This window comes from Caloenas nicobarica, chromosome 2 (assembly GCF_036013445.1).
Source record: "Caloenas nicobarica isolate bCalNic1 chromosome 2, bCalNic1.hap1, whole genome shotgun sequence".
NCBI lineage: Eukaryota > Metazoa > Chordata > Aves > Columbiformes > Columbidae > Caloenas > Caloenas nicobarica.
Window position 1 is genome coordinate 128,595,655 of NC_088246.1, and position 26,793 is coordinate 128,622,447.

A 26,793-nucleotide genomic window follows, 5' to 3' on the forward strand; every position below is an offset into this window, starting at 1 on the left:
ATCGCCACAAGGAACAGCACTTATTTGTAGGAGGGTCTGAGCAAGCAAGAGATGGCACCAAATTGGCACCATTAAACATGGCCAAGCTGGTATGTTCGGTACAGTTTGGAAACAAGATCATGAACTGAAAATCAATACAAAGAAAGGAGCTGTCTAGCCTTTCCCAATAAAAATGACACAATGTCACATATATTCCTGATCATCTAGATTTAATAAATACTATACAGCATCTGCTACAAAACTACTAAACTTGTTAATACTTGCTTGGGTTTAACATGGAGATTTCTATGCTCATAGAAACTTTGAGAGACTGTCTCAATCAGTATAATTTAAATCACTGCACAATCTGGACTGCATCAGTACTCTTCAAACCTTAATGCTAAACTATAACCAGCACTTCATTTAAGGTATAAAAATGCGGATAAACAGCAATATTCATCATAATAAAAAGCTGTATTTACCCAAAAATCTACGGAGTTTCATCGTATCTAACTGGAAGTGTTCAATTAGTCCATGAAGATTAAACAGATGAAAGGTTAAGCTGACTAGACTGTTTCCTAAAAATAAGATGAAAATACTAATTCATTTGAAGTCATGAAATCAGTGACTCTTTAATAAGAAATGTATTATTTCAAACAAATTGGTCACAAAAATTATACAAGCAAATTTCTCTACACCAATTTATGATATTTAAATCTTACTGCATGACAGGATTCCATTAGCTACCTCCTCCAGTAATCAGCAGTGTTTTTGCATCATCATAATGCATATTGTCCACTGTCAACTGATAGGAGGAAAATGTTACTGAACATTAAAAAGGAGAAAAAAAAAAAATCAACAGGCTTCAACGTGCAAACCCGTTAAAACAGTATTTAACTTTGGTATGTGGTATCATGACTTTTATAAATCAACATACAGCTGAAAACCAAATACAAAAGTAATCAGGCAAAGAAAAAACGCTAGCCAACACTCTTGATTAGCATACATTGCACATATGCTCTCATTTTCATGATGTATTTTGCTAAACTACTCCTTAATTCACCCAGAATTCAAAGAAAAAGTTTTAAATTTCTCTAGGAAATGTATACTCTTACAAGCTTACAATATATTTTTCCTACTCCTAGCTATAATTTTACAATCACTTGCAGTGGTAAAATAAGTAAAACTGTAAGAGACATAGTCTGCAAATGAAGCAGCTTGCCCATTATTTACTCTGCAAACAACATGCAGTCGCAGAATAACTCAGTTTTGGCACATTGACGATCGTCATTTAGCAGGAATTAATGAACTTAGCACAGACAGAAACTGAGGTACAGAGGGACAAAAATTTCTGCTAAATCTAGCTTCTTACTAGGCTTAATATATTCCCACGTGCACACCACTTCCTCACAATTCTTCAAACATTTACCGAGCATTTACAGGCAGCTCATCAAGCAGTTTTATACATAGCATTCTCACCTTACAAACTTTCAAGAACAAGACTCCCTGTTCAAAATGTCTTCCTAAAATGACTAAATTAGGATGCAAAAAAGGATGGTATAGGAAGGCTTCCACAATAGAAGTTGTACTGGTAGTATCTAAAATATATTTGAAAAAAGCATATTTAAAAGCTACAGAAGGCCTCTGATAAAAAAGGATGATTTGAGATTACTCTCATCTGATAAACTAATCCAAAATAAACTATGTTTACAAACAGGTTGCCTTGCACACATAGCTTTTTCTCATTCTGTTATCTAGTCTAATGTTTATCACTATCTATATAAACATTCAATTTGTAAAAATCCTCATTGTTTTCATTTTTATATTGTCTGTATGAAACAAAACTGTGAGGATACTACTTTTACACTACATTAAGCCAAGCATCTCTTCAACAAAACAGGAGAGAAAATTAGGTTTTGCTGCCATATTTTTCTTTCTGATCTTCATTTATCTATCTTCCTGCCAATTTTAAACACTCCAACTGCATTTCTGCTACCAGCTCCATTTGACTGATGTAAAACCTGCAAGAGCTGCCCTCCATTCGTTTCCCACGATGGCACAAATGTCACCTTGGTGCTGGGCTTGCTCATCATCCCTTTCCACTCTATTCAAAACTCAGCTTCCATTGCTGTGACTGTAATACAAAACTTCACCCTATGCTCTGCAGCAGCCCTCCCTCCTCCTCTCCAGCATATTTACAGATGACTTTTCTAATTGTCTGTCCATAATTTAAACAATACTTTGATTTTTTTTTTTACACAAACTACTTCTGTAGTTCCTATTGCTATTTGTAATTGGTACATGAAACTAATCACAATATTCTCCTCCTTTTTGTATTTCGTATTTTCCTATTTGTGTACAGCAGCTTCTGTCTGCTCAACTCCTAATTCTCTAAGTATTCTATTGTATGTCATAATTATAATGCATTCATACCAAAATGCCTTCTTATTTAATTGTAAAGTTATAGAACTATTCTATTTAACACTATATTTATCAGAAAAATACTTGTTCAATATAAATGACCTTTTGGACAGAACCATATAAATTACCAGCATTTCATAATTAAAAAAAAAAATACTAAGTTAGCAAAATTATTAACTTACATCAAATTACTAAGAGAACAGCAACCTACAAAGTATAAGGGCCTCTTCTACAAATCAGTGATTATTAGCAGAACTGACGGTAACTGTATTTTAACAAAGTGACCAGGCAAACTAGGATTTAGATTTAAGACTTAAATCAAAAACTACTACCTGATCAAACTTGTGCTTTTTAGTGAACAAGCGATCAAACTGCAATGTAAGAGCAATAGTTATGCTAAGAGATAAAACAAATGAAGTAGCAGAAGTAGACTCACCATTTGTCAGTCTATCAAAAAGAAAAATATCAAAATTCCAATTTCCAACCTTCTCCAGCATACACTGAAAGAAAACAAAAGCTGTCATGTTTTTTCCTCAGTATATGCCATCTTCCCATAGCCCAGTGGAGTATTTAAGATTTCAGAGACAGGGTGCAAGTCTTAGGATTTCTACATACAAGAAAGAGCATCAGAAGAATAACTAAATTTGTCTGATAACTGAAAAACATGTTAAAAAAACCCCAAACACTACACAACAAGTAGTGCCTTGACAGAACTGGTTGGAGATTTTCCCTTCATCCTTCAGTCTATTTCTTTAAAGAAATAAGACACAATTTTAAAAAATTAAGTGAAAATCAGAAGCAGTATGACAGAATGACTCTGTATTCTGACTTCTTCCACTTTAATTTTTGCAATGGTTACTAAATTAATCTCTGTGCGGTCCTTTACCTGGTTTTCTCTCTTTCAGTTTTTGCTTATAGAAGAGAAATAATATCCAGATACTTTATTAGACATAAAACAAGCTTTTACTTTTTTTTAAGAAATTGGCTTTTGACTTTCCACCTCACTGAACTGGCACTTCTTCACAGCTGCTCCATACAACCTATTCTTCTGGCAATAGGGATGAACACGAGCAGCAACCACCACTTAAGGCCTTAGAGTTCAGCAGTCACAGTCGTTGCCTCCCCTGCCTCTAGCAGAAATTCCTGGCCAGTGTGTTTTACAACAGGTACTTGCCTTCCCCTATTCTCATCAGATTGGTAGAGCTGTTTCATGATCCAATTTCCTATGTTCTAGATTTCCTCCAACAGTCACTAAAACTCAGCTACCAGAAGAAACGAACAGCACCAACAAGATCTTCCTGCTGTTTACTTAAATGTACGTTTCTTAAATCCATCTTCCAGATTATTGAGTTTTTCCTACGCTGGGGCCTGATGACATGCCGTATGGATATGTTGCATTATAAGCATGCTCCTTTTCTGTGTCAAGGTCACTAACAAGCAGCTTTACACACAATCTCAAAGACGACACAGCTTTTGGGATCCTGAATAACCCGTGAGCTTTGCCTGCTCGTTCCCCTTCAGCTCTACCCCTCCTCTGTACCAAGTCACCAGCCCTTCATCCAACTGTTCTTTAAGCGCTGCCCGTCATCTCAGCAGCTTTACTGCAGCGCGGGTAGAGATGAGAGCTATCACACTTCTATTTTCTACACGAATTGCCTACCAAAAACAAAGTCAGTTTGGCATACTAATCTTCTGATAAACCCATTTATGCATTTTATTGAGTTTTCAGTAGTAGTCACTCGCTCTTCCAGATGTTCAGCAATGAGGTTAAGACCGAAAAGGAAAAAAAGGGGCGAGGTGTGTGGGGAGGAGATACAGTTCTCCACATTGCTCCATTACATTTCTTAAATACAGTTACATTTTTCTTTCTTCACTTTTTCTTCAGTTATTACAGTGTATCTTCCATTCACTAGAGTTCATAAAAAAACTGCCAGCCATATAAGCTCTAAAAATCATCCCAGTAAACTTGTGAGAGGTGAAGGAGTTTGTTAGAAATCAGGTAATTTTGGCTAAATGTATTAAGATACAAACATACACACACACATATACATACAATAATACATGCTTAAAATCTGCATTTGGCTGCACACTCTCTTAAGATACAGTTATATACTAGCGAACGTTTTTAAAAACATGCTTTTGAAAATAAAATAAAAATCAAGCAACTAACCTTAGCTTGTCCATTATAATCATCATCTAAAATGTTCGAAGAATTTGGAGCAGTGATACCTCGGAAAAAACGGGAAGATCTCAGGTATCGCTGAAAACTAAGCAACCTTCTCACATTTCTTGCAGACACAGACACCTCGATTTCAGAATTTGCTACAAAAAACAAGAAAATAAATACTCTCTCTAATAAACCTTTACAAAAAAAAAGACCATTCAGAGAAATCTGGTACAATAAAGGTGCTGTGTCAAGTGTTTCAGCCACAGAGGTTTTTATTAATAGGATTAAGCTTCCTGTAAAGAAAAACAAATATTTAAATCACAGCTAAAACATATCTTTTTAAGGAACTCTATTGAAAGGACAAAAGTATTATGGAAATTGTGTAAAAACACATTAAAACTGCTCTTATGTATACACATTCAATCTGTGTCCTTAGCAAATCACATAAAATACGCCAGCACGATAATATCAGTTACCCTGTGTTGACACAAGACTTACAAGTAGGTTTTGAGCACATAACAAATAACTTTTACACGGATTTTAAAGCTCAGAAATTCTCCTAAGTTTGCCAGTAAAGTTTTGAACACACTCAAGCGATTTTGGTACTGTTGCAGATAATTATGCTCAGCACCTCTCCTCTGCCAAACAAGCACTTTCATAGCATATTTTCCTAGTACAGGGAAATGACTACAAAAGATGGTTTTTGCCTGTTTTCAAAGACTAATCCAAATATTTTTCTCTTATTAGGTTGAGGGGTTTAGCTATTCAAATGACTTTTGCTAGCTTGTGTTCAATTCCACTTGATATTTTTGAAGTGTTTTAGGAAGCTGAAGATCAAACTATGTATATCTACAGTTTCTTTGCAATGGGCCAGATATTTTTCTTCTGAAATACTTAAGGCCAAACTTGGCCCATACTTTCTTTTCAGCAGCACCTGCAACAGCAGTTGTACAGAACCAACAGCCAGTCAATAATCTTGATATTCCCTCGTTCTGCCTGAAATGACTTATGTTAAAAAGAAAAAAGAGAAAAGGTATTAAGAAAGTGAATACAAACATGCTCATTTCCAAAAATGCAGATGATCAAAATTGACATGAGCCCAACTTGTAGTGCAGAGCCTCTTGCCCTTCCAAGTAAAGATCATATTAGAAATAGGTGAAATAAGCAGTTACCATTTTTGTTGTTAAAGTTAGTCTGAAATATTGTACAGGGGAAGGTCTGGCCTTAACAATCTAAATTAAAAACCTCAGTGATTTCTAGTGAAAGGAGTTTAATTCTACATAAAACTTTACCTATATCAATTTTTCTCCCTGCAGAGGCTTCCACGTACTTTTTGTTCTACATTAACTCATTAATATATTAATTTCCGATCTACACTAATAAAATGCCTCTGAACACAACTGACATTTGCAGTACAGTATGTAATCAAATGCAGCAGCATTTCACAGCAACAGTCTTCAGTAACAGAGATTAAATTGACAAAACCGAAATATTCTTTCAGCCATGCCTGAAATACTTCATCAAGATTCTCAAGCTCCCATCAGTCTCCAAGGGCTAACACAGACACCTTCACATGAAATATTTTTCTTCAAGTCATAACGATTAAGGCCAAGGACGCTTCCTCTGAAGACAACGGTACATATTTATCCCAGCTATGTAAGCGGGGGTACTACATGTGATAAAGGTTGCTTATAAAGCAACGTTCATCCATACAGCAGGCAAATAAATAGATTCTGTCATGTTGCATTACTCTACCAATATTTCTAACCACATTTGTTAACACGAGGTAACAGCCCGAGCACTGCCAGCCTGCAGAACAGAGAAGCGGGGAGTGATACAGCTGCTCCTGTTAACAGAGCGTAGGTTTCATTTAAGTAGTTTTTCCCCCTCAATCTTGATCCAGCCCGTTAAAAGCCATATTTCAGAACAGGAGTCATTAGTTTTGAAATAAAACAATATAAAATGGGTACATTTAGTTCATAAAGTGATCTAAAATGTCCATAAAGTCCCATACAAAATCCAGGAACTTCACTAAACCTCAGTAAACCTAAATATTTTGAGGAGGAGAAATCAGCACTCTTCTGGCAGTACAGATAGTTTTCTTGATTGTAAGTAGTCTTTTACAGATCTATAGTTAACAAAAGCCTACTTTTGTTGTCATGCTACAAATAAGTCTCACTGTCACAGATGCCACCCATTAATCTTCTGCAGAACAGTATGATGTAGGTAGTACAGGTAAAAAAACCCAGCTTTGTTCAGCAAAGCAAACAACACAGAAATGTGAGGATTTGGCAGCACAGACCTGTGTCCAACCTGTATTTGTGTTCATAAGTCATTTGGGGGGGGTTGCACATGTTTTTGCTTCAGTATATTTCTGATCATCACGTGGGTACAGAGGCAAAGGAAGTACTCAGTTTTCTGTGAAGCTGAACAGTCATTACTCTTTACTTTGCGACATGCTATTGACACATCCATCTCAAAAATATTTTTAAACTCTCTGTCATCAGTTTGTACAGTTCATAAACCACTACTCTTACACAATCCTAATTTTCTCCCCTTTACTTTAAAAAAAGGGGTGAAGAAAAAAAGGAAAAAAGTACTGTTCCAGCTGATATAATTCAAACAAACAACAAGCCAACTTCATCGAGGGTGGCAAAACACGGGCCCAGGTTGCCCAGAGAGGTGGTAGATGCCCCATCCCTGGAGACATTCCAGGCCAGGCTGGACGGGGCTCTGAGCAACCTGATCTAGTTGAAGATGCCCCTGCACATTGCAGGGGGTTGGACTAGACAACCTTTGAAGGGCCCTTCTGACCCAAGCTATTCTATGATTCATTCCAGCCTTCCTGGCAGCAATACTGTTATTACAGAATCACAGAATGGTCGAAGTGGGAGGGGACCTCTGGAGGGCCTCTGGTCAAATCCACAACGTCCCTGGGCAACCTGTGCCAGGTCACCCTCACAGTGAAAAAGAGTTTCCTGATGTGCCGAGGGAACCTCCTGTGTTTCAGTTTGTGTCCATTGCCCCTGCTCCTGGCACTGGGCACCACTGGAAAGAGCCTGGCTCTGTCCTCTTTGCACCCTCTCTTCAGGTATTTATATACATTGACAAGGTCCCCCTAAGCCTTCTCTGCTCCAGGCTGAACAGTCTCAGCTCTCTCAGCCTCTCCTCATCAGCCCCTTAATCACATTCCTGACCCTTTAGCTGGACTCTCCAGTATGTCCGTATCTCTCGTGTACTGGGGAGCCCAGACCCGGACTCAGGTGTTGCACCACCACTGCTGAGCAGAGGGGCAGGATCACCTCCCTCCACAACTGGCAGTACCCCTCTAATGCAGCCCGGGGTACCACTCACCTTCTTTGCAGCAGGGGCACACTGATGGCTCCTGTCCAACCCGGTGTCCACCAGGACCCCCAGGACCTTCTCTGCCAAGCTGCTTTCCAGCCGGTCAGTCCCCAGCCTGTACTGGTGCCTGAGGTTGTTCCACCCCAGGGGCAGGGGGTTGCGATTCCCTCTGAACTATTTATTCCACATGTATAGCCCAAGTTAGGCAATAGCAGCTTGACCAAGCACCCTATCATTTAGATTTGCAATAGTCAGAATAACTTCCAAATGAGAAAAAAAATCTTTCTGAGCCCTCCCAGCCCTCTGCAGTTCCAGAACACCTAATTCAGGGGACTACACCAACCTAACAGCTAAACATTTGCTATGGGACGATTCAGAATAGGTGAGTCAGATGTGGAGGTTTGACAGGTAATTAATTTAAAAGGGAGGCTGAAAAAGAAAATAGCTAGCTTTCAAGGAAGGAGTGGGGGAGGGAAATACAGGTTCTTAAAGCTGCAGGAACACTGATAGCACCCATGCTTGCAGTTTCCTTTTCCTCACAGATAAATTATGACGGATACAACAATCAGCCACTTTGCAGTTCTGGCAGACCAGCAAAAGACACATTCATGGGCAGGACTGGTAAACTGAACGACACAGTTGTGCAATGGAAACTTGGTATTTCCCTCCTGGCACAAGCAGAACAGTCATTCCCTCTACATGCATGATTAATGAGAGAACGTCAGCCGACCGTCTTCTATCGTGAGTCATGAAACGAGATGCTAATTTCAGAGACTCTACCAAAAGCAGGGTTCAAAATGTATTTATAATAAAGAGAAGGTGAGGAGTGCAGAGTGCATTACATTTGCTCAAGAAAAGCCATGCTGCAAACCCACTCCTCCTCCCAGCCCGAACGTCCATCAGTTCATTTGGAGCTTTCAGTGTGCTAAATGCTTTTCTAATGCCTAACGGTGACCATCTGCTCTTAAGAGATAAGGACAGTCTAAGGACAAATTAGCATGAGAAAATAAATAAATGTATACGACATTTACAATCTTGAGAACTGCAACAGAACGAAAGCAGAGTCAGGAAGTCAGGCGTGTAAAGAAGGTACAGCACCCAGAAGTGCCTTCAATGCAAAGAACCAGAAGACAAACTGCAGACCTTTGTGCCCAGACAACAGCAGCTCTCCTATGACATTCTTTTTCCTTTCTTAATTCTTCATACTTAGAATATCACCCGAAGTATTTTTTACTTCCAAGTTTTTTTATTGAAATTATTATATTTGTTTCTAAGCATCTTAGTGAGACACTAATTTAAAAAAAAAAACTTTCTCTAAAATAAAAATGAATCATTCTGTTTACTAACATCCGTTATTCTGATAGCGTTATGCATATACAGCAAGAAAAAAAATTTAAATTGTCTTCATGAAACAGATTTAATCTGTATTCCAAGACACTTATTTTAATCTCTCTTCCCACTCCCAATCTCTGAAGTGTGTTGCACTTCATGAAAAACTAGACAAAATAATTTTATCATATTTCCCAGGGATATTAAATACTTCGTTTTCTCATGTTGAAATAAAAAACAAAATTAGTAGAGAAAAGACAAGTCAAAATCACTTAAAAATAATAATATACTGATATACTCTGGGAATTTTTGCATCTTTTGTAGAGTAAGGACAGACAATGAAGGAAAGAATGACAATTTAATTATGGTTTGGTTTAAATTTTTTTTAATCGAAACCATAATTTTTAACAAAATGCTTCAACTTTCTTCTAATGCGAAGGATAAGGACTCACAGCCTCTCATGGGGTCCTGGTCAAAACAAGGCTTATCCAGCATAAGAACTGTACTTTCCACTTCTTCCTTGCTATAGGCAATAGATAAATAGGAAATTATGCATGATAAAAATAATCAAATTTTACTATTACCAATAGAAAGAGCTTAACTGAGGACCTCAGGTATCAGTAACAGAAAAAGGAATTAAAAAAAATATTTGTGAGGAAGGATCTTTCTTATGCGTGAACAGGAGACCTGAAGTTTAAGGTGCATATGCTTAGAGGAAGTTTGTCCTAAAAAACTAAAGGAAATGGTTTCATGGAAGTAATCTCTCACAATTTTTCCATATTAAAGGCAACTATGCATTTGTTTAACATTTTTACATAGCAGATACTATTCAAATGTAACATAATATCTGAAAGTTTCCACTAAGTGTAAATATATACATTTGAAATAAATATTCAATTTCACATGCCAATTATAACCATATTTCTAAGGCCTTGCAAGACACAAATCATTTCTACTTACGAATAATTTGAAAGTATCATGTAGCATTTCACACCACTAGAGGGACCCATGCGCATTCTAATTTCACATCTATGCCGAAACCATTAAGAAATGCACTCTATTTAAGTCCTGTTATTTAGCTCTTCTTTAAGTTTTTCAATCGTGATTTGCATTTTAAAGAACTTTTAAGACATTCAGTACTGAAGTCATATCTAAAACTATGATTTCATGTGGAAGACAATTTCAGCAAGGATTTTAAAGTTATATATGAAGACTCCTGGTGTCTAAATTACCTTATTATCCTTCTTGACATCCTTAGAACCACTCTGGAGCCCTGACAGCATCACTGTAAGGCACTATACCCTCTCTTCTGCTTCAGAGAATTAAATTAAGCCAGCCTGGTTTCGTTTTGATGTATCATATGTATGTATTTATATACACATTCATACTTTTTTTTTTAATCCACATAACGATCACTGGAAAATACGCTGTGGGTTAAGGATTTGCTAAACAAACATGGCTTTGCAAGAGTCTTCTGACTGGAATCAGAAAAATGTGTTTAAGTTTTAAGAAACTCTAGTAGTATCACCACTTCAGTAGAAACTCCAGTCATTTTCAACAGATCCTGCCCAATGGAAGGCAACTGTTGAGCATCACCACCACCAAAGATATTAATAACTCCTTTCCTGAAGGATCCCAGACAATGAAATACTGCCTTAGTAAAGTATAGAGAGACAGAATAGTAGAATAATTCAGTTAGAAGGGACAGAAGATACTGCTCATAGTCCTTTGGTCCAATCCTCTGCTCAAAGCAGAGCTAATTTGAGAGAAATCACTTGAAGTGCAGGGATTAGACTACTTCAGTGTGAATTAAATGCCAACAGCACTGTAAGCCGTTAAATAGTACAGCAGCAAAAGTGTAAAGAAAACACTTTGAAAAGGTATCTAAAGGATTCTGCCCATGTAATTCTTAATTGTCTCCCCTTAATATCTCTGTAAACATCCCAAGAAGAGAAAAATAAAGGAAATTGAACAATACCATTCCTGTGCTAGACTGCATACCATTTTGCAATAGACTAGAAAACAGTATATGCAAGGCATATTCTTTCTCTACCAATTTACTGAATCATAACCCCAGCAATCCTGCAGCTGTGTACTCTTTTTGACCTGAATCCATCCACAGGGGAAGGCAAATCTGTAGCTCACAACTGTGTAGTGTGAACTAACAAACCTTACTGAATATTTAGAGGAACACACATATATCCCTTTCAAAAATGGTTTATGCTGTGTTCATCAAGATTCTGATGTTTTTGAAGAAAAAATAAGTTCATGACACTTAATGGTCCAATTCTTTTCCCGAAAGAAGGATAATATATTCCACACAATGATCAGATATTTTTCTTGATGTTTTCCAAGAAAACAGTGTTCTTTGTTGTTCTAGAATTCTTCAGTTATACAGCTATAGAATGACGGAACGACCAAGTAATCCCTTTTTGGCTATTTTTTACCCCCAGAAATGAAAGAACAATTCAAAATTAACATATCGTGGCTGACAAAAAAAGAATATCCGTTAAGAGTATGTATGACTGTCAACAGAAAAGTCAAACTGGGAGCAGAAATGAAACCAGAAGAATTCTCACATACTTTATGCCAAATTATCCAGTGTTACCAAAAAAAAAAAAAAAAAGAAAGCGCAGCCTTTCAAAATAAACTACTTGGAGAAGGAACACACTGGAGAGGTTCTAAAGAAAAGTAACTAGAATGTGGCTGTATCTATTTCTAAGGCCAAACTTACCTCAGCAATAAAACACTGAGCTGTACCAGTACAAGACTCCAGAGCTCACATGCTGTTTTACAGGAACTTGAAAATAAGAAATTGTAGGTAAAACAACCATCTAGGATAGCAAAAGAATTAAAAAAAAAAAAAACACACACAAAAGAAACACCCCCTCCCCGCCACACACACAAAACCCCCAACAAACTGTCCTGTATTCTTAATTGGAAGCTTTTAGCCTGAAATCTTCCCTAACCAAGCTCACTTCAAGCTCACTTTTCACTTCAAGTTTATCTTCACTGTTTTCTTTTGACCAAAGCTGTTTTCAGGACATTTTCTGTGACCTCCACTTGTGCGACAGCATTCTCTGCACTAAACCAAAGTCAAAATTTCTCAATTCATTTGAATAATCTGGACTGTGAATAACAATTTCAGAATGCATCCTTTGCATAAAGCCAGCTTTTAGAGAAATCTCTTGAGTACAAGCTTTTCACTCCTCAGTGCTGGTATTTTCATGGGGAAACAAATCCTTCATTGAAACTACGACCACACAGAAATCTTCCAGCATCACTTTATTCATTGTGAAACTCATCCTTCTTCACAGTAGACTGTTGAACAAGACAGACAATTACTCTTAACCAGATTCAGCTAGGTAATTTCCCTATTTTCTTGAAACAAAAAACTTCAGCTGGACTATGCTCATTTTATGTTAACCTCTAGATGGTATTGTCAAAAGCAGACCAGGTGCTGTTACACAAAGATTTCCCAAATTGCTTACGGCACTCCATTTGGATTTGAACACTTCTCTCTTCTTTGACGTCTGACCTCTCACTCAAGAGAAGTCTAAATTCCCTGTCCAAAGCAAACCTTTTCCAACTATTGGTAAGTGAAAAACTGGAAAGTTCAAAACAACACTGCAAATAGTAGATCCTGACATCTTTGCCAGATCTCAAAGTAGCATCTAAAATGTTCCACGAACTGCAATCTTCACGTAAACACTCTGCAAGTTGTATACCAAAGGTAAACTCTGGAATTTCTTCATGTGTTTGAACTCTTCTTAAGAAAATTAGATTCATCCATCACCTATAAAAGTAATCTAAACTCCTTTCTTTCATTTCCCCACTAAAAAGGCTCCATACACAACTGAGGAGAAAAACCATCAAAGTCATAATGAAGCCTTACGTTCCCATCACATCATTCCCTATCCTGTGTGAATCACTGTACTGTATGCAAGCATCCATTTGATCCAAAATTGAGTCAATTCCTAAATGTTTACAGAAACATCCTGATTAACTCAGAAAACACTTTCTTCTTTCTAAGGTATTTTTATTCACAGATGTGACATATTTGGTTATCTATAAAACACAAAATAGAGCCACACATGTTGGCAACATCACCACCTTCCTGTAGGAGCGTGCTCAGACTAGCTTGGCAAGAGAGAATTCTAAAAGCCTTTTGACAAGATCTTATCTATTCTGGTCCAGATACAACTGGAAAAACAAGAAGAAAAAAATGTTTCCTCTCCACAAAACTGAAGTGTTTGGTTTTTATCTGGTTCTTCCAGACTATAGCCAATCACCCTTTCCCGAAAAGGAAGTTTGAAAACATTAATTTAAATTGTATCTGCTTAAGACACTTCACAATATTTTTTGCTGTTATCTTAATTATTCACTTCAGTTTCCCTTTATTCATTTTGGCTTCACTTCCTCACTATAACATACTGTACACATCACCGAGGACATTTGCTGATTCATTTTTTTCAGGTGAAACAGTGAGTGATTGGAGCACATGATATATTCTTTTGTTTGTGCATGCTACAAAACTCTCAAACATAATCAAAGTTTAAGCATTTGTGTGTGTACATACATATACACACAGACACATGCATATAGAAAACAACAGACATCATTGACAACGTCTCACTAGCAATTAAACAAAACCTAAAATTTTATTGCTGGTTTGCTGTTTCAGAAAAAGAGAATGTTTTTATACTGTCATTTACCAATTCTTCTTCCAAAGATTTTGTTTTGCATTAGCTTTTATCAACATATTCTGTCAACACTGCAGACTGAATTACTGTCTATGATGTCTTGAGTAATGTAAAAAAAATTCAAAAATAATCACATTAACTGTAGTCTATTTGTGAACCAGCAGAGAGTAAGCGTGGTTATAACCACTGCAATCACTTTTTCCGTAACTTCCCTGAAAACCAAACAGTCCTTGCTGGGTTGTCAGACAATGAACTTACCAAACTCCTTCCTTGTTACCTGAGGAGTGAAAAGATCCAGTGCTCTATGTTCAACTCAGTAAATTACTAAATGCAATTTACTGTGCAACTATGAAATATGTACATCCACTGAAAAAACTCAGACCATTATATTTAAGGTAAAAATTTACTTCCAAGAAAGAAAATTATGTGGCTGTTCCCTGCTCTCCAGAAATGGCAGCTTTTAGCTGCTAACCTGAGTTTTTCCTGTGGTCCCACACAGACATAAATCAACAGCCCACAGTAACAGAACAATTAGCTGATGTCCCAGTGTTCACCAGTTACCAACCAACGTGAAGAATATAATCCTGACTTGCCCCATTCATTGGGAAGCAGCCTTGTCGAAACAACAACAAAAAAAATCTGTTCATTGAGCTATTCCTCCTGGCTAGTTCCTGCAATTAGCTATAAAAATGAGACTTTTGGAATAACGGATAATATAGGAGAAAAACCACCACCCAAACTTAGTTTGATCATCAGTCAAATCCTGCATATAGTAATCCTCTGATATGACTCCGACACCATCTCTAGCAACAAAGACATTTTGTCCAATAAATTTTAGAGTGAATTTCCTAGGAAGAATTTACTAAATTGGCTAGAGGTATTCTCAATAGTAACTTGAATATTCATGTATCAACTACAGATCTCTGGGATGAAGATGCAGACACTGAGGTTATAATCCTTAAGAAGAAACAGAAGTGGTCTTAAGAACTAAATGCTAGCAAACTTTACTTCGGTAACACTAGTTGAAGTTGCAAGTAAAAATGATGTTACAAGTCAGAAGTGATTATTAAAAAACAAACCAAAAAAAACCACTCAAAAAAACCAACAAAAACACCCCACAAAACCCCCACACAAAAAAAGCCAGAGATCACCACCACAGTATCTTCCTAAAAATAGAGTAATGCATTTAAAACTCGGTACTCTTCAAATCTACCAATAAAATATTGGGTTAAGAACCTAATAATAAAACACTGGAAAAAGATAACTGGTCAGCAGATTATTGGCTGGAAATCCTGAAGACGTTCAACTTCTTCACAAAACATCATTAACAGAAAAAGAAAATAATGTGAAACAACAGAAGTTAGCTAAGCGAAATACAAAAAGGCAATAACGCTCCGTCACTGTGAATGCCAGCCAGTATACGGCATCTGCAAAACAAGTAAGCAATGATCATTGCAAAACATTTAGAACCAAAGAGTAAAGTTAGTGGATAGTAAGAAAAAAGTTACAGTGAAACTTTACAAATACCATGAAGGAAGCATATCCATGCATTACTGATGTTCAATATGCAACTGGGGGATGGTGGGGGGGAAGTCAACATTCAGATGGTTTAGTTTGCTTCAGCTGCAGAAGAGACCCTTTTCAGTCCAGGTTTTGCCCCAAGCAAAGTAGAGCCAGCTGGCTCCTCTCCCAGGCTATTGCTCGTATGGGTGAACATTTTTCAGCTGTGTAGCTCTATGTGGCAAAATACTTCTGGAGTCACTGGAGGAGAGTGAGGAGAATATCCTAAAAATGAGGTCAAATCTGATTCCCACAACTTCTCTCTACCCACAGTCTGACAGTACAATACTAAAACCCTTTTGCATAAAACAATTAAGGAAACACCGATCAGGACTCAATTAGCATTGCAGATAAAAAGAAAACATTTTACTGATTACAAAAAAAAAAAATCTGTAAATGAATAGATAATGTAGTGATACGCTGAGAGATGGGGCTGAATTCCTTACTGGCTTTGAAAGAAACTCCATAAAGTAGCAGGAGTTTTAAGTCAAAGCGCAACATTGCAACAAGTCACAATCCTAAAGTACAAAAAAATCCGACTATAATATGGCAACTCCAAAAACTGCCATAGCAGCTGACTCGGGGGGGAGGTTATAGGCAAAGAATTTTGGGGGCCTCCTGGCAACATTCTTTGCTGTCATCAGACACCACAGTTGATGTTGCTGAAAGTTGGTGCCTGTGTCTGAACAAGTAGGGGCAAGAAAAAGGGGTGTGAAAAATCCTTTTCCTGATTAGTCATGATCTGCCAGACAAACAATCATCAAGATGGAATGAAAGAGCATGAGGAGGACCACAGAAAATACAGTTAATTTGACAACGGCAATAATATCATACATGACTGCCCTTTAATAGGTAGTTCTTTTAATACTTCTGTTAGTAGTTTCCCCCATCAGCATGAAATGCCACACATATATATATATACAAAAAGACAGTTATGTAACTCATAACTCGCATGCTGTTTCTACAGAGAACTTTTGTTATACTCAATAGAATTGTCAGGACTTGAGACAGAATTCTTGTTCTCTATTGAAAAAAAAAAATCAATATAGTATACTCTTCAAACTTTGTTTTCTCACCTATTTTATGATACTAACTTTTGAATGAAACGAAGATTTCTAAGAGTTTTAAATTTAAGTAGTGATCTACTTTTAAAAAGAGTAACTTCAGTTAATATCAGAATATTAGCACAGCTTCTGCCACTCATTTTTATGAACACGGTAATTACAACAACCACACTTGTTACCATGAAATGGTTTTTCTGAATCTCTCTGTTGTACTCAGAATACTTGGAATTGTGCTGATACAATGTTGGCATAGATACCTTACAACACTACGTACATTAGTGGTATAATTTAATTACAATTTAAATCCCTTGCACTTTTGCTGCATATTGGTATGGAGGTTATTAAAGCTTGTATATTACAACAACTGCTGACATATTTAGTTACAACAATACAGATGTAGGGACAAAAAAAAGTGAAATTATCCAAAAATATTCCTCCTATAACACTTCTGAGAAAAAAAATGTTTCATAAAATACATAATCAAGAAAATTTAGTCTGCTGTTTTCTTATTACACTTTAACCTTCATTTAAGATTTGTCTAGGTCAAAAAAATTTAAGTTCTAGCTACGTGTTTGAGTATATGTAATGTTAATTGATTATGATTAGGTCAAGAGTGATTATATCTACTGTAATTCAATATCATCCTGGACCAGGCCCGTCTGGTGCTTTCTAAAAGCAGGAAAGTATTCTTCTCAACAGATTGCGTCTGCCAAGTAAGAACTTGGAACACACAGTAGCATCCCCATTTCCATAGGGATTTGGGACTAAATTCAATGAGTTTAAACAAAATTTTTAAAAACCAAAATTTACCAGTGAAGATTTGCCTCTTTTATTTTTGGTTACGAAGTAGCATGAAAGATTCTCCTAAGAAGCAGAAAAAATGGTCTTGCTTTATAAGCTGCTAACTTTATTTTTAGGGGCTCAGTAGCTAAAACTAATGGAATCCTTTATTTATTTGTCATTTATCTACTTTTAAATACTTACAGTGAAAAATACGGAAATCAATGTATGGATGAGAACCTCTTCTCTCTGTTTCAAATCCTGCCCGACTTCTTACTCGCACATCTCCTAGAAACAGGGTCGAGAGTGAAATAAAAGTGTGGAAGAGTGGCAGAGATAAAATGCAAATGAACATAGCCTGGAAGAGTAAAGATTCGTGTACTTAATGGCGGAGGGTTATTCAAACCATAGGCCTATTTCAATGCTGTTTGTTTTAAAGGTGAAATTCAAAACAAAGTTTGAAGACTAGTTACACATGCAATCGCATGCTTTCTTGCCAAAATCTCTCTTGCCTCTGCATACGTTGCCAGAAGCACCTGATAAGCATCCAGATGAAATTAGGAACAGGTTGCTACACCAGTATGGTAAAAATGCACCTTAATACAAAAGGAAACAACATTAAAGGTCGATTTGTTCCTCAGTCACACACATAAAACGATAACATTTGGTATAGTACAAAAAAGATTCAGCTTCAAGAAATGGTAGCTTTTAGCAAATAAGCTAGTTACGATATGGTTTGATATTACATAATACAATACTTTCCCACTAGCATTTACTTACTTGTGCTCAGCTGTTCGAATATTACACAAGAGCCTATTAAAATACCAAAACTCAGTATTAAAATTTTATCAAACTATTTTGCACTGCAATTAGCTTCAACCTGAATCTTTTAGCATGCTAGTTGACTTCTACTTATGCATTTTACCAACTGAAAGCTGATCAGTATTCTTTTATTAGGTATTCGTACTACACATTGATGTAAGTAGTTCACCTGCATTAAAACCTTTCACTTCGAATCCTTCAGCAATTATAAATTTAGGGAAACCTTTGAGGATTAAATGCACTAATGTTTCCCTACTCAAATACTAACAAAAAAGTGAAATTTAAGATGTGAAAGTGTCCAGGTTTCTAATTATGAAAATCCTTCAAGAGTAGTATTCTCCTGTCCTCAAACACAGTGATATTCATATGAATCAAAACTAAGTATTTAACACAAGGAGGTAAGACTGATTTTATAAGAACAAAAATTAAAGTATAGCTATTTAAATTTCCAGCAACTGCCAATATTCTAACATCTTGAGAGTGCTTTTTCCTTTTCTTCTCCAACCTGCTAATTCGTAATGCTTAAGCAGGCAACTTAAGTCAGAAAATAGCTAAAGATACTGACTAAAACTTCAATAATAATATACTCTTAATATTTCATAGGTGTCTTTCTAGAGATACATATCTATTAACACTACCTATAACAACACACTTCATTTGAATGCTATCTTGTGAAGCATGCTGGAAGGACCACAAAACGGCAAGTAGACCCAGGGCTGCCCAAATAATGAGTCTAAAGTTTACATATCAGTAAAAACATACCAAATACATGTGGTTTTCAGTTATTATGCCTTTTTTTTTTTTTTAACTGAAAACTTTAACAGAGCTGCAAGGGAAAGTAACCCAATTACTACTTGTAAGTATTATTTTTCATACCACTGACAATATATTACTTATAAAGGTTTCAAGCATTCATGTGAGCAGAGTGCAAGAGGCTGGTCTTGTTCCAGGCAATACAGAGGCAGCAAATTGTAGAACTCTTCTGTTAGGCAACAAGCAACTGGTGAATTTTATTTACAAAATAAGTGAATATAAAGGAAATTTTGGAAAAGAAGAGGCAAATGCATTAGTAGCTGCGTATGAAAATATCAGTTTACACAGAGGGAAAAGCAAGTTTCATTACCTGTCACTCACATTTACCTGGGAAATCAGTCACAGCTACAGCTGTGTGAATGAGTTCACCAGCTGAATTAAAAGAAAAATAAAAGCTTTTCAGTTGAGCTTTTTTTTTTTCTTTCAGAAAAGGCGATATAATTTTTTGTGAATTATATTTACTTTTCAAGGCAGTCTTAACTTTCAAAATTTACCACCATAACATGAATTACCAAATAGTTTGGGTCAGTCTGCAACCAGGTCTTGGTGAACAATTTACTTGTTCAAAGCGTCAAGAATAGGAAAAGTTCACAGAAAAATACTTGAAGACTAACACGGAATTCTGCAAATAACAAACCAATCGGGTTCATCTAAGAAATGATATCCAAAAATTTCCCTCTGCTTTTTTATTTACTATTACCTAGTCTAACAGCACAGATAGAATGACAGTATCCCTGTTACCCTTGAAATGCCCACAATCTTGTAGATTTTGAGTAGGAATATAAGGAAAACCATCTAAAAGTCAAATGCAGAAGTGCAACTAACTAGATTGCTTTTAACAGTAATTATCAAAATATATATATACAAAATTTTAGCCAAAAGAAGAAATTATATACTAAAAATGCACAGTAGAAACTATTAATAAGGCACTTGTAATAGGATAAAAGTAAAATTAGGGTATTTGCTTGCATATATTTAAAATGAGAAATTCTCAGCAAAGCGAGCAAAATATTGTAATTAAATAATTGTTAAACAAAATTCTCTCTCCTCGATTGTGGTAGAAGCAGAAGGTATTTTGTTAAAAATCAAGATCTCAACCATGGATGATTTTTTTTAGAATATATTTGTATTTATTCTGGAAAAAGATATCACTTCTACAGGACTGGAATTTTATCACAGTAAACGAAGTAGAAATTCCTATTGGGCCAAAACGAAGGCAGAAGAGCTGTCTCCATTGTCATTGTACAGAACTACTGCATTTTACAAGATTTCAGACAACAAATGTGCTTGGAAAAATTGGTATGAGTGGAATTTGAAGATACCAAACATCCATCTCAAATTTCTATGTAATAAATAAAACTGGCTGCACATCAGCACATTATGAAATTATGTGTTATTAGCACAGTGAGACTAATCTTTACTGCATATGTATAGTTAGTCTCAAAACATCCAGAAGTACTGGACCATCATTATGCATCCACTGTTCAGTTCATCTGACCTGCAAAGATCAATAGATCCCAAATTCACCCACTTTGTTGTATTTGCACACAACATAACATTTGCATTGATTCGCTTGGGAAATCCTGCATGAGTTTTTTTTGTAACTTTATGACTCTGAAAATATACAGGATTTCATTTTAAGGAAGAGAGATGTTTATCATCATAGGTAAAGGCACAAGACATTTCAGATTTAAGATCACTTTTATCAGACAAAAGGACACTGTTACACAATTCCTTCAAACAGCAACAGAAGTCGAACCACAGAGCCAATCATTATTATGGTGGCTGAAAGAAAATTACAATTCAACACCTAAACCAAAAGAACTTATGAATAGGTTTTGTTTATTTAGGCCTTTAAAAAAAAAAATTGAAGTCATTACAAAAACCTTTTGAAACTATCAGATAGTACCACTTGCTTATTGGTAAATTTCCTTGGGGGAGCCAGAAGCATTAGCAAGCTGATAGTTTACATTTTAAGTGTCTCCTCTTCACCCACTCTGAAAAGACTCATCTTAGGGGAATACATTCAAATCCAGCATCTTAATGACAGTGGACATCCAGAAGAATTTTTTTCCTCTTTGAGAGTTTCTGTGAATCCAAAGAATCAAAAGAAAGATTTAAAAATCTGAAGCCTTCCTTTCAAAGACTGATTTTGTGCACAAATGTGACAAAATATCTGTTGGCTGAGTGTTTAGCCTGAATTTTTGCCAGAATAATTCTACATGACCAGAATTGCTTGCATTTTTAAGACAAAGGCCATACAGGCAGAAACTCAATTGAAGACAGAATAAACAGAGGAAGAAGGAATATAAGAGGAAGGTTTGCAGCTACAACTGAAAAGGAATCAGGCCAGTAACAAAACTTACCTTGAGACAGATCCTTTAGTTCCTACGCCTCTCTCAGACAAGGACAGCTCTGATCCCTCTGAGGCAGCTGAGATGCCACAGCTGACATCCCTGCCTGTCAGGGTTACCCAGCACATACTCGGTGCCGCCCCAATGCTCCAGCTGGGCTCAGTAACAATCAGCAGCTGCTGGGGGAGCTGAGACCTTCTGGAGTGGGGCAGAAACCCCAGAGATCACAGAGGACAGCTGGGAGCAGAAATTATGGCAGCCACCTCAAGGTAAACCCCCTCAGCCAAAGCCATGAAGTGGTGAAGAGCAGGATCTCCAGAAATAACTACTGGCTTCAGAGATTAAAGTTCCTACTAAATTTGTTGGAGAAACAGATGACAGGTCAGCCAAATATATCAGAATTAAAGCAAAAAGAAAACAACACAACAACCGCTACCGGAGGAGAGCGTGCACCTGCACTACACAGCAACGTGCCTCCACTGTTACCTGTTTGAGGTGATCGAGACCTCTAACGGAGGGTAAAATGCTCCAGTTTTAGTCAAGAGGTGCATGCTCACCGATCCGAGCAGTCAGAGCCCCACGCTTCCCACCCCACGCACAGCATCAAAACTTTCACGCAATATAAAACAACAAAAAAGAAACCAGAAAAGCAAAGAAGAGAAAAACCCAAGAATGCATCAAGATTACACAGGAGCGCTTACAGGAAATTTTGAGAATTCCTCATAGCTGCTGAGAGAAGTCGCTGACAGGAGGTGATGCAGATATATTAGCCTTTCCAAGGTCTTGAAAGAAAAATTCTACAATGCTGCATCTGTATCTATATTTTAAAATAGTAAATAAGCCACTCGGGAGTGGCTTAGTGTATATTTTGGGAATGGGGTATGACAGATGAGTCATTAGAGTCAACGCTGTTTGTTTATATCGACACTGATGAAGACAGTTAAGAGTTAGTTGTTTATTTTGTGTGCCCCTAAAATTTGATCTTTTAAATTCAACCTGGAAACACTGCCATACCACAGGAATTTCTGTTTACTTGGTGCAAATGAATTTCCGTTGGATTCCAACTGGAGCAGCCTGAAAATGTTAAAGGAAGGAACTCTACGGCCAGCACAACTGAACAGAGGCGGAGGGAGGTGTCCTGGATACCCTTAGCTTTATATTTTTGGTCTGCTAAAATAAATGCCTTCTGGCAGCACATTTTTATTAGTAGATATAGTGTGCTTGGAATAATAGCCGATCAAGTAAAGGGCAAAACCTCTCATGACTGTGCCTAACTTCCCCATAAGTTACAGCTGAGGATTCATTACAGCTTACTTTGCTAAAGTGTACTAAGATTTAAAAAAAAAAACAAAAAACAAAAACAAACCCAACAAAAAAAACCCGAACAAAGAAAAAACACAAAAAACCCCCACAATACCTCACAATACTGTAATGCAATTCTTCACATTTCTTGCAAAAAAAAAATCTAATTGAATATATTAATTCTTGAATCTCCTCTGATATGAATGGATGCATCGGTATGTAGAAACAACTGTTCAGCTTTCAGGCTGGTCTTTTTTCCAGCCCATTTACAAATATAACAGTAATAAATCTGTAAACAGTTGCTAGCTTGTACAGTATAGTGTATATAACATTCAGAAAAACAAAGTGACCACCAACAAGTGAGAAAGTGACACAAATTTAGCATACTGATTCAAACACCCAATGAGCAGTTTGTTTGCTTGTTGGTACCCTCCTCCTCCAGGCGAAGTTCGGAGAGGTCAATCCTTTAAAATCCTGACTGCCTCTGAGCAGCAGCATCACTACACTATTCATAACAAGCACCCATCGCATAGTCTAATATTCCAGTTCTGCCTATGAGAATAGTCAAAGAAAGATTTCAAACCAAGTGAGGTTTTTCCCTCAGCTGAGGTGTACACACCAGGAACCACAGGAATTCATGCTTTGCTTTCCTCTAGATTTACTTGAGCATTATCACAAACGCTTCTGCAGAAACGATGGGCCTAACTACTTCATGGTACAGTTAAACTTCCAAAGAAGCAAAAGAAATCAGGTTATTTTTCGCCATAAATTATTTTCTTACAAGCTGAGTTTCTATCACTAGTAGATTAATTTTAAAAAGATAAAAACATAGACATACACTTACAGTACCTTTAATTCAAGCATAGCAGTGCATTTTTAAAATAAATACATCTTTTCCCCTGTTGTGGAACTAAAAGTACTCAATTTATAGGATTTTGAAGCAAAAAAATGTATTTTCTAATTACAGCACAACATACATTTAGTTTAAAAAAAGTATCTCAAAATCAAGGAAACAAAACTACCTTATGCTTGAATTTACTTTTTCTTATGACTAGAGCAGAAAAAAAAACACCTCACAATTTGAATAATTCTGGTGTTCATCCTGCAGAAAAGATTATTAAAACTGAAAAACTTATTTTAACTTTTGAAAATAAATAAACCTATCTCCAACAATAACGAAAAACACAGAACACCTTTTTCAACATTTAGAAGCCAGCATCTTGTTCTCCTTCTCTTAACAAATCTCCAAAGTAATTACATTCTCCTATTAAAAATCCTTCAGCAGTCATAGTATTAACGACTTCAAACTTAAAAAATCGAAATAACTGAAAAACAAAAATGCAAAGATGCTAAGTCAAAATTGGATTTATATATACATATGCAAGTGTATGCCTACTTATGTAGGTTCTGACTATAAATTCATATATATACACACACGTGTACACAGGCATGTAGTTTACAACCTTAAAATCATAGAAAATACAGTTATGAATTTCTGGGGACTTTAATAAATACAATATACAACTAAATTGAAAAGACTCGGGGCATAAAAAGACATGCTCTGGCTGATTTAGTTGGAGCCGGTTAAGAATTTGTAATCATTAGTTGTTGATGTTCGTCGAGCTGTTCGAGACATCACGCAAGCACTCATAGTCCATTTCAACACAAAAATCACAGCTCAAGATGGTTAAATTAAGTGGCATAAACGTGCATGGAACAGACTCGGCGCACAGACGCAGTCCCCGGTGCCATCTGCACCACCAGCAGCCTCCCAAAGAGGCACGGGCAGCTCCAAACCCAGTAGCACGAGCTTTGCATCTTTCTTCTCTCAAGGACTGACCTCAATTCCTCCTGCCGTGCACTTACTATCACAGAAGGTCTCACCCCTCCCAATACTGTTCTTTCATTTTAATTTGGCTTTATCCTTTATCCAGTTGCTACTCTGGAAACTTTCTTCGGCAGCTTGACTAAACCACTGGCCCTGTCACATGTCTTTTCCCTTCCCAAATAATCTTCTAGAATTAGTAAGATAAGTATTGTTTAAAATCGTATCGTTATTTTAAGAACATCTTGAACATTTTGTAGCCTCAGTACTGAAGTTTTTCAAAGTGTGTGGTAACTCTCACACAAATGTCCTCTGAACTACAGTTTTAACCAGAAGGACACCATGCAGAGGTGATAAATTCCATCACAGAAATAAAGATCAATCATGAGTCACTTGGAAAACTTCACTTCTACCAAACACATTACATTAATTATAAGAACATTTTTTTTTTAATATAGCAGTAAAACATCTGACACAATGGTTAACTTGGAAAAGAAAGAAAAAAGACAAACAACCAAGAAAAACCAAATGAACCCAAGCTGTTCTAAAGAATCTAACCAGAATATTACCCAGCAGAAATGGAATTTTACAAGTTTAGGAATTCAACACTCAATATTTAAATCAATCATAAGTGTTAGAACTTTGCAATATAGAAACTGGTACGCTCACCTAGCATACGAATGTACAACGCAGTCTGGTCAGAGCTGTCATAGGAAATTGCTCCACGTCTCTGAAAAAAAAAAAAAGGTATATTTTATGCAAGTTAGAATTTAATAATTTTTAAATTGAAATGAAAATAAAGTATTGGTTGCCCACTTTCAATTTAACTCTCAAAATTTATTTTAGAAATTTGAACATGCATCTTTCAAAAAAAATTATATATATATATGCTGATTTTATTTTAGGAAGGGACAAAAGAAGGATAGGAATTGGTAGTGAAGAGATTATGAAAAACAGAATCAGAGTGTGGAAAAGATATCTCTGCCCCTTAATTTCTTTTCAGCTGCTCCTCAATCATTCCTCAAAATAAAAAAAGAGATATAGAACAACATTAAACAGACAAAAAAAAAGTGCTTCTTATAGCCATATCGTTATTTTAAGAACATCTTGAACATTTTGTAGCCTCAGTACTGAAGTTTTTCAAAGTGTGTGGTAACTCTCACACAAATGTTCTCTGAACTACAGTTTTAACCAGGACACCATGCAGAGGTGATAAATTCCATCACAGAAATAAAGATCAATCTAGAACATATTACTTAAATATTTGCAGTTCCTGGTTTATTTACTTTTACCTATGAGGTATTTCCATCATTTAAAGCTAAAAGTAGTTTTAAAAGAAGAACTCAAATGACACCATTACTGCAGTCCTAGGAATTCAACCTATATTCTGCAGGGGCAGGACTTGGCTGCCACATACTGCCTTCCCTCAGTTCAAGAAGGACAGGGAACTGCTGAAGAGAGTCCAGCGCAGGGCCACAAAGATGACTGGGGGAGTGGAGCATCTCCCTTATGAGGAAAGGCTGAGGGAGCTGGGTCTCTTTAGCTTGGAGAAGAGGAGACTGAGGGGTGACCTCATCAATGTTTATAAATATATAAAGGGTGGGTGTCACGAGGATGGAGCCAGGCTCTTCTCAGTGACAACCAACAGTAAGACAAGGGGTAATGGGTTCAAGCTGGAACACAGGAGGTTCCACTTAAATGTGAGAAGAAACTTCTTCTCAGTGAGGGTGACGGAACACTGGAACAGGCTGCCCAGGGGGGTTGTGGATTCTCCTTCTCTGGAGACATTCAAAACCCGCCTGGACGCCTTCCTGTGTAACCTCACCTAGGTGTTCCTGCTCTGGCAGGGGGATTGGACTAGATGATCTTTCGAGGTCCCTTCCAATCCCTAACATTCTGTGATTCTGTGATTCTGTGATTCATTCCACCCAGTAACTTCTGTAGGCAAATCAAGGTACTGCTGAAGCAGGATGTAATACATGAAGTTATTTTAAAGAAAACAAGCAAGTGGTATTTCATGTTTGATGATAAAAGTATAAAAGAGTCATCAAGCTATTCACACACGACCCTAAGATACTCCCATATAGGCTGTATTTCTTATCTACACAAAATATGTCTGTTCCATACTCATTCAGCCAATGCGATGACAGTTAGAATCCAGAAAGTCTCCCACAAGTGTGGTGAACAGGTCCTCTAACAGCTAAAAACTGGAGGAATGTTCTCACAGTTACACACCACTGGCATTGCAGTCTCCAAAACTCAGCACGAACCAGCGCCCAGCCTTTACTGTATTTTCACCATCTTCCACCACTTCCCAGGGCCTTCATTA

General features: G+C 36.8%; 1 protein-coding gene across 2 annotated transcripts in view; it reads right to left on the reverse strand.

The window, feature by feature from the left end:
* PDE7A (phosphodiesterase 7A) overlaps positions 1-26,793 on the reverse strand; it is a 77,828-nt gene that overhangs the window by 10,845 nt on the left and 40,190 nt on the right. Inside the window, exons 2-6 of one of the 2 annotated variants that reach the window (XM_065628074.1) lie at positions 25,134-25,194; positions 17,553-17,636; positions 4,571-4,722; positions 2,837-2,900; positions 462-557 (exon numbers count right to left, since the gene is read on the reverse strand). In XM_065628074.1, coding sequence (XP_065484146.1) covers positions 462-557; positions 2,837-2,900; positions 4,571-4,722; positions 17,553-17,636; positions 25,134-25,194 — 457 coding nt within the window. The remainder of the gene's footprint in view (positions 1-461; positions 558-2,836; positions 2,901-4,570; positions 4,723-17,552; positions 17,637-25,133; positions 25,195-26,793) is intronic. The other variant, XM_065628073.1, reaches the window with a different exon arrangement.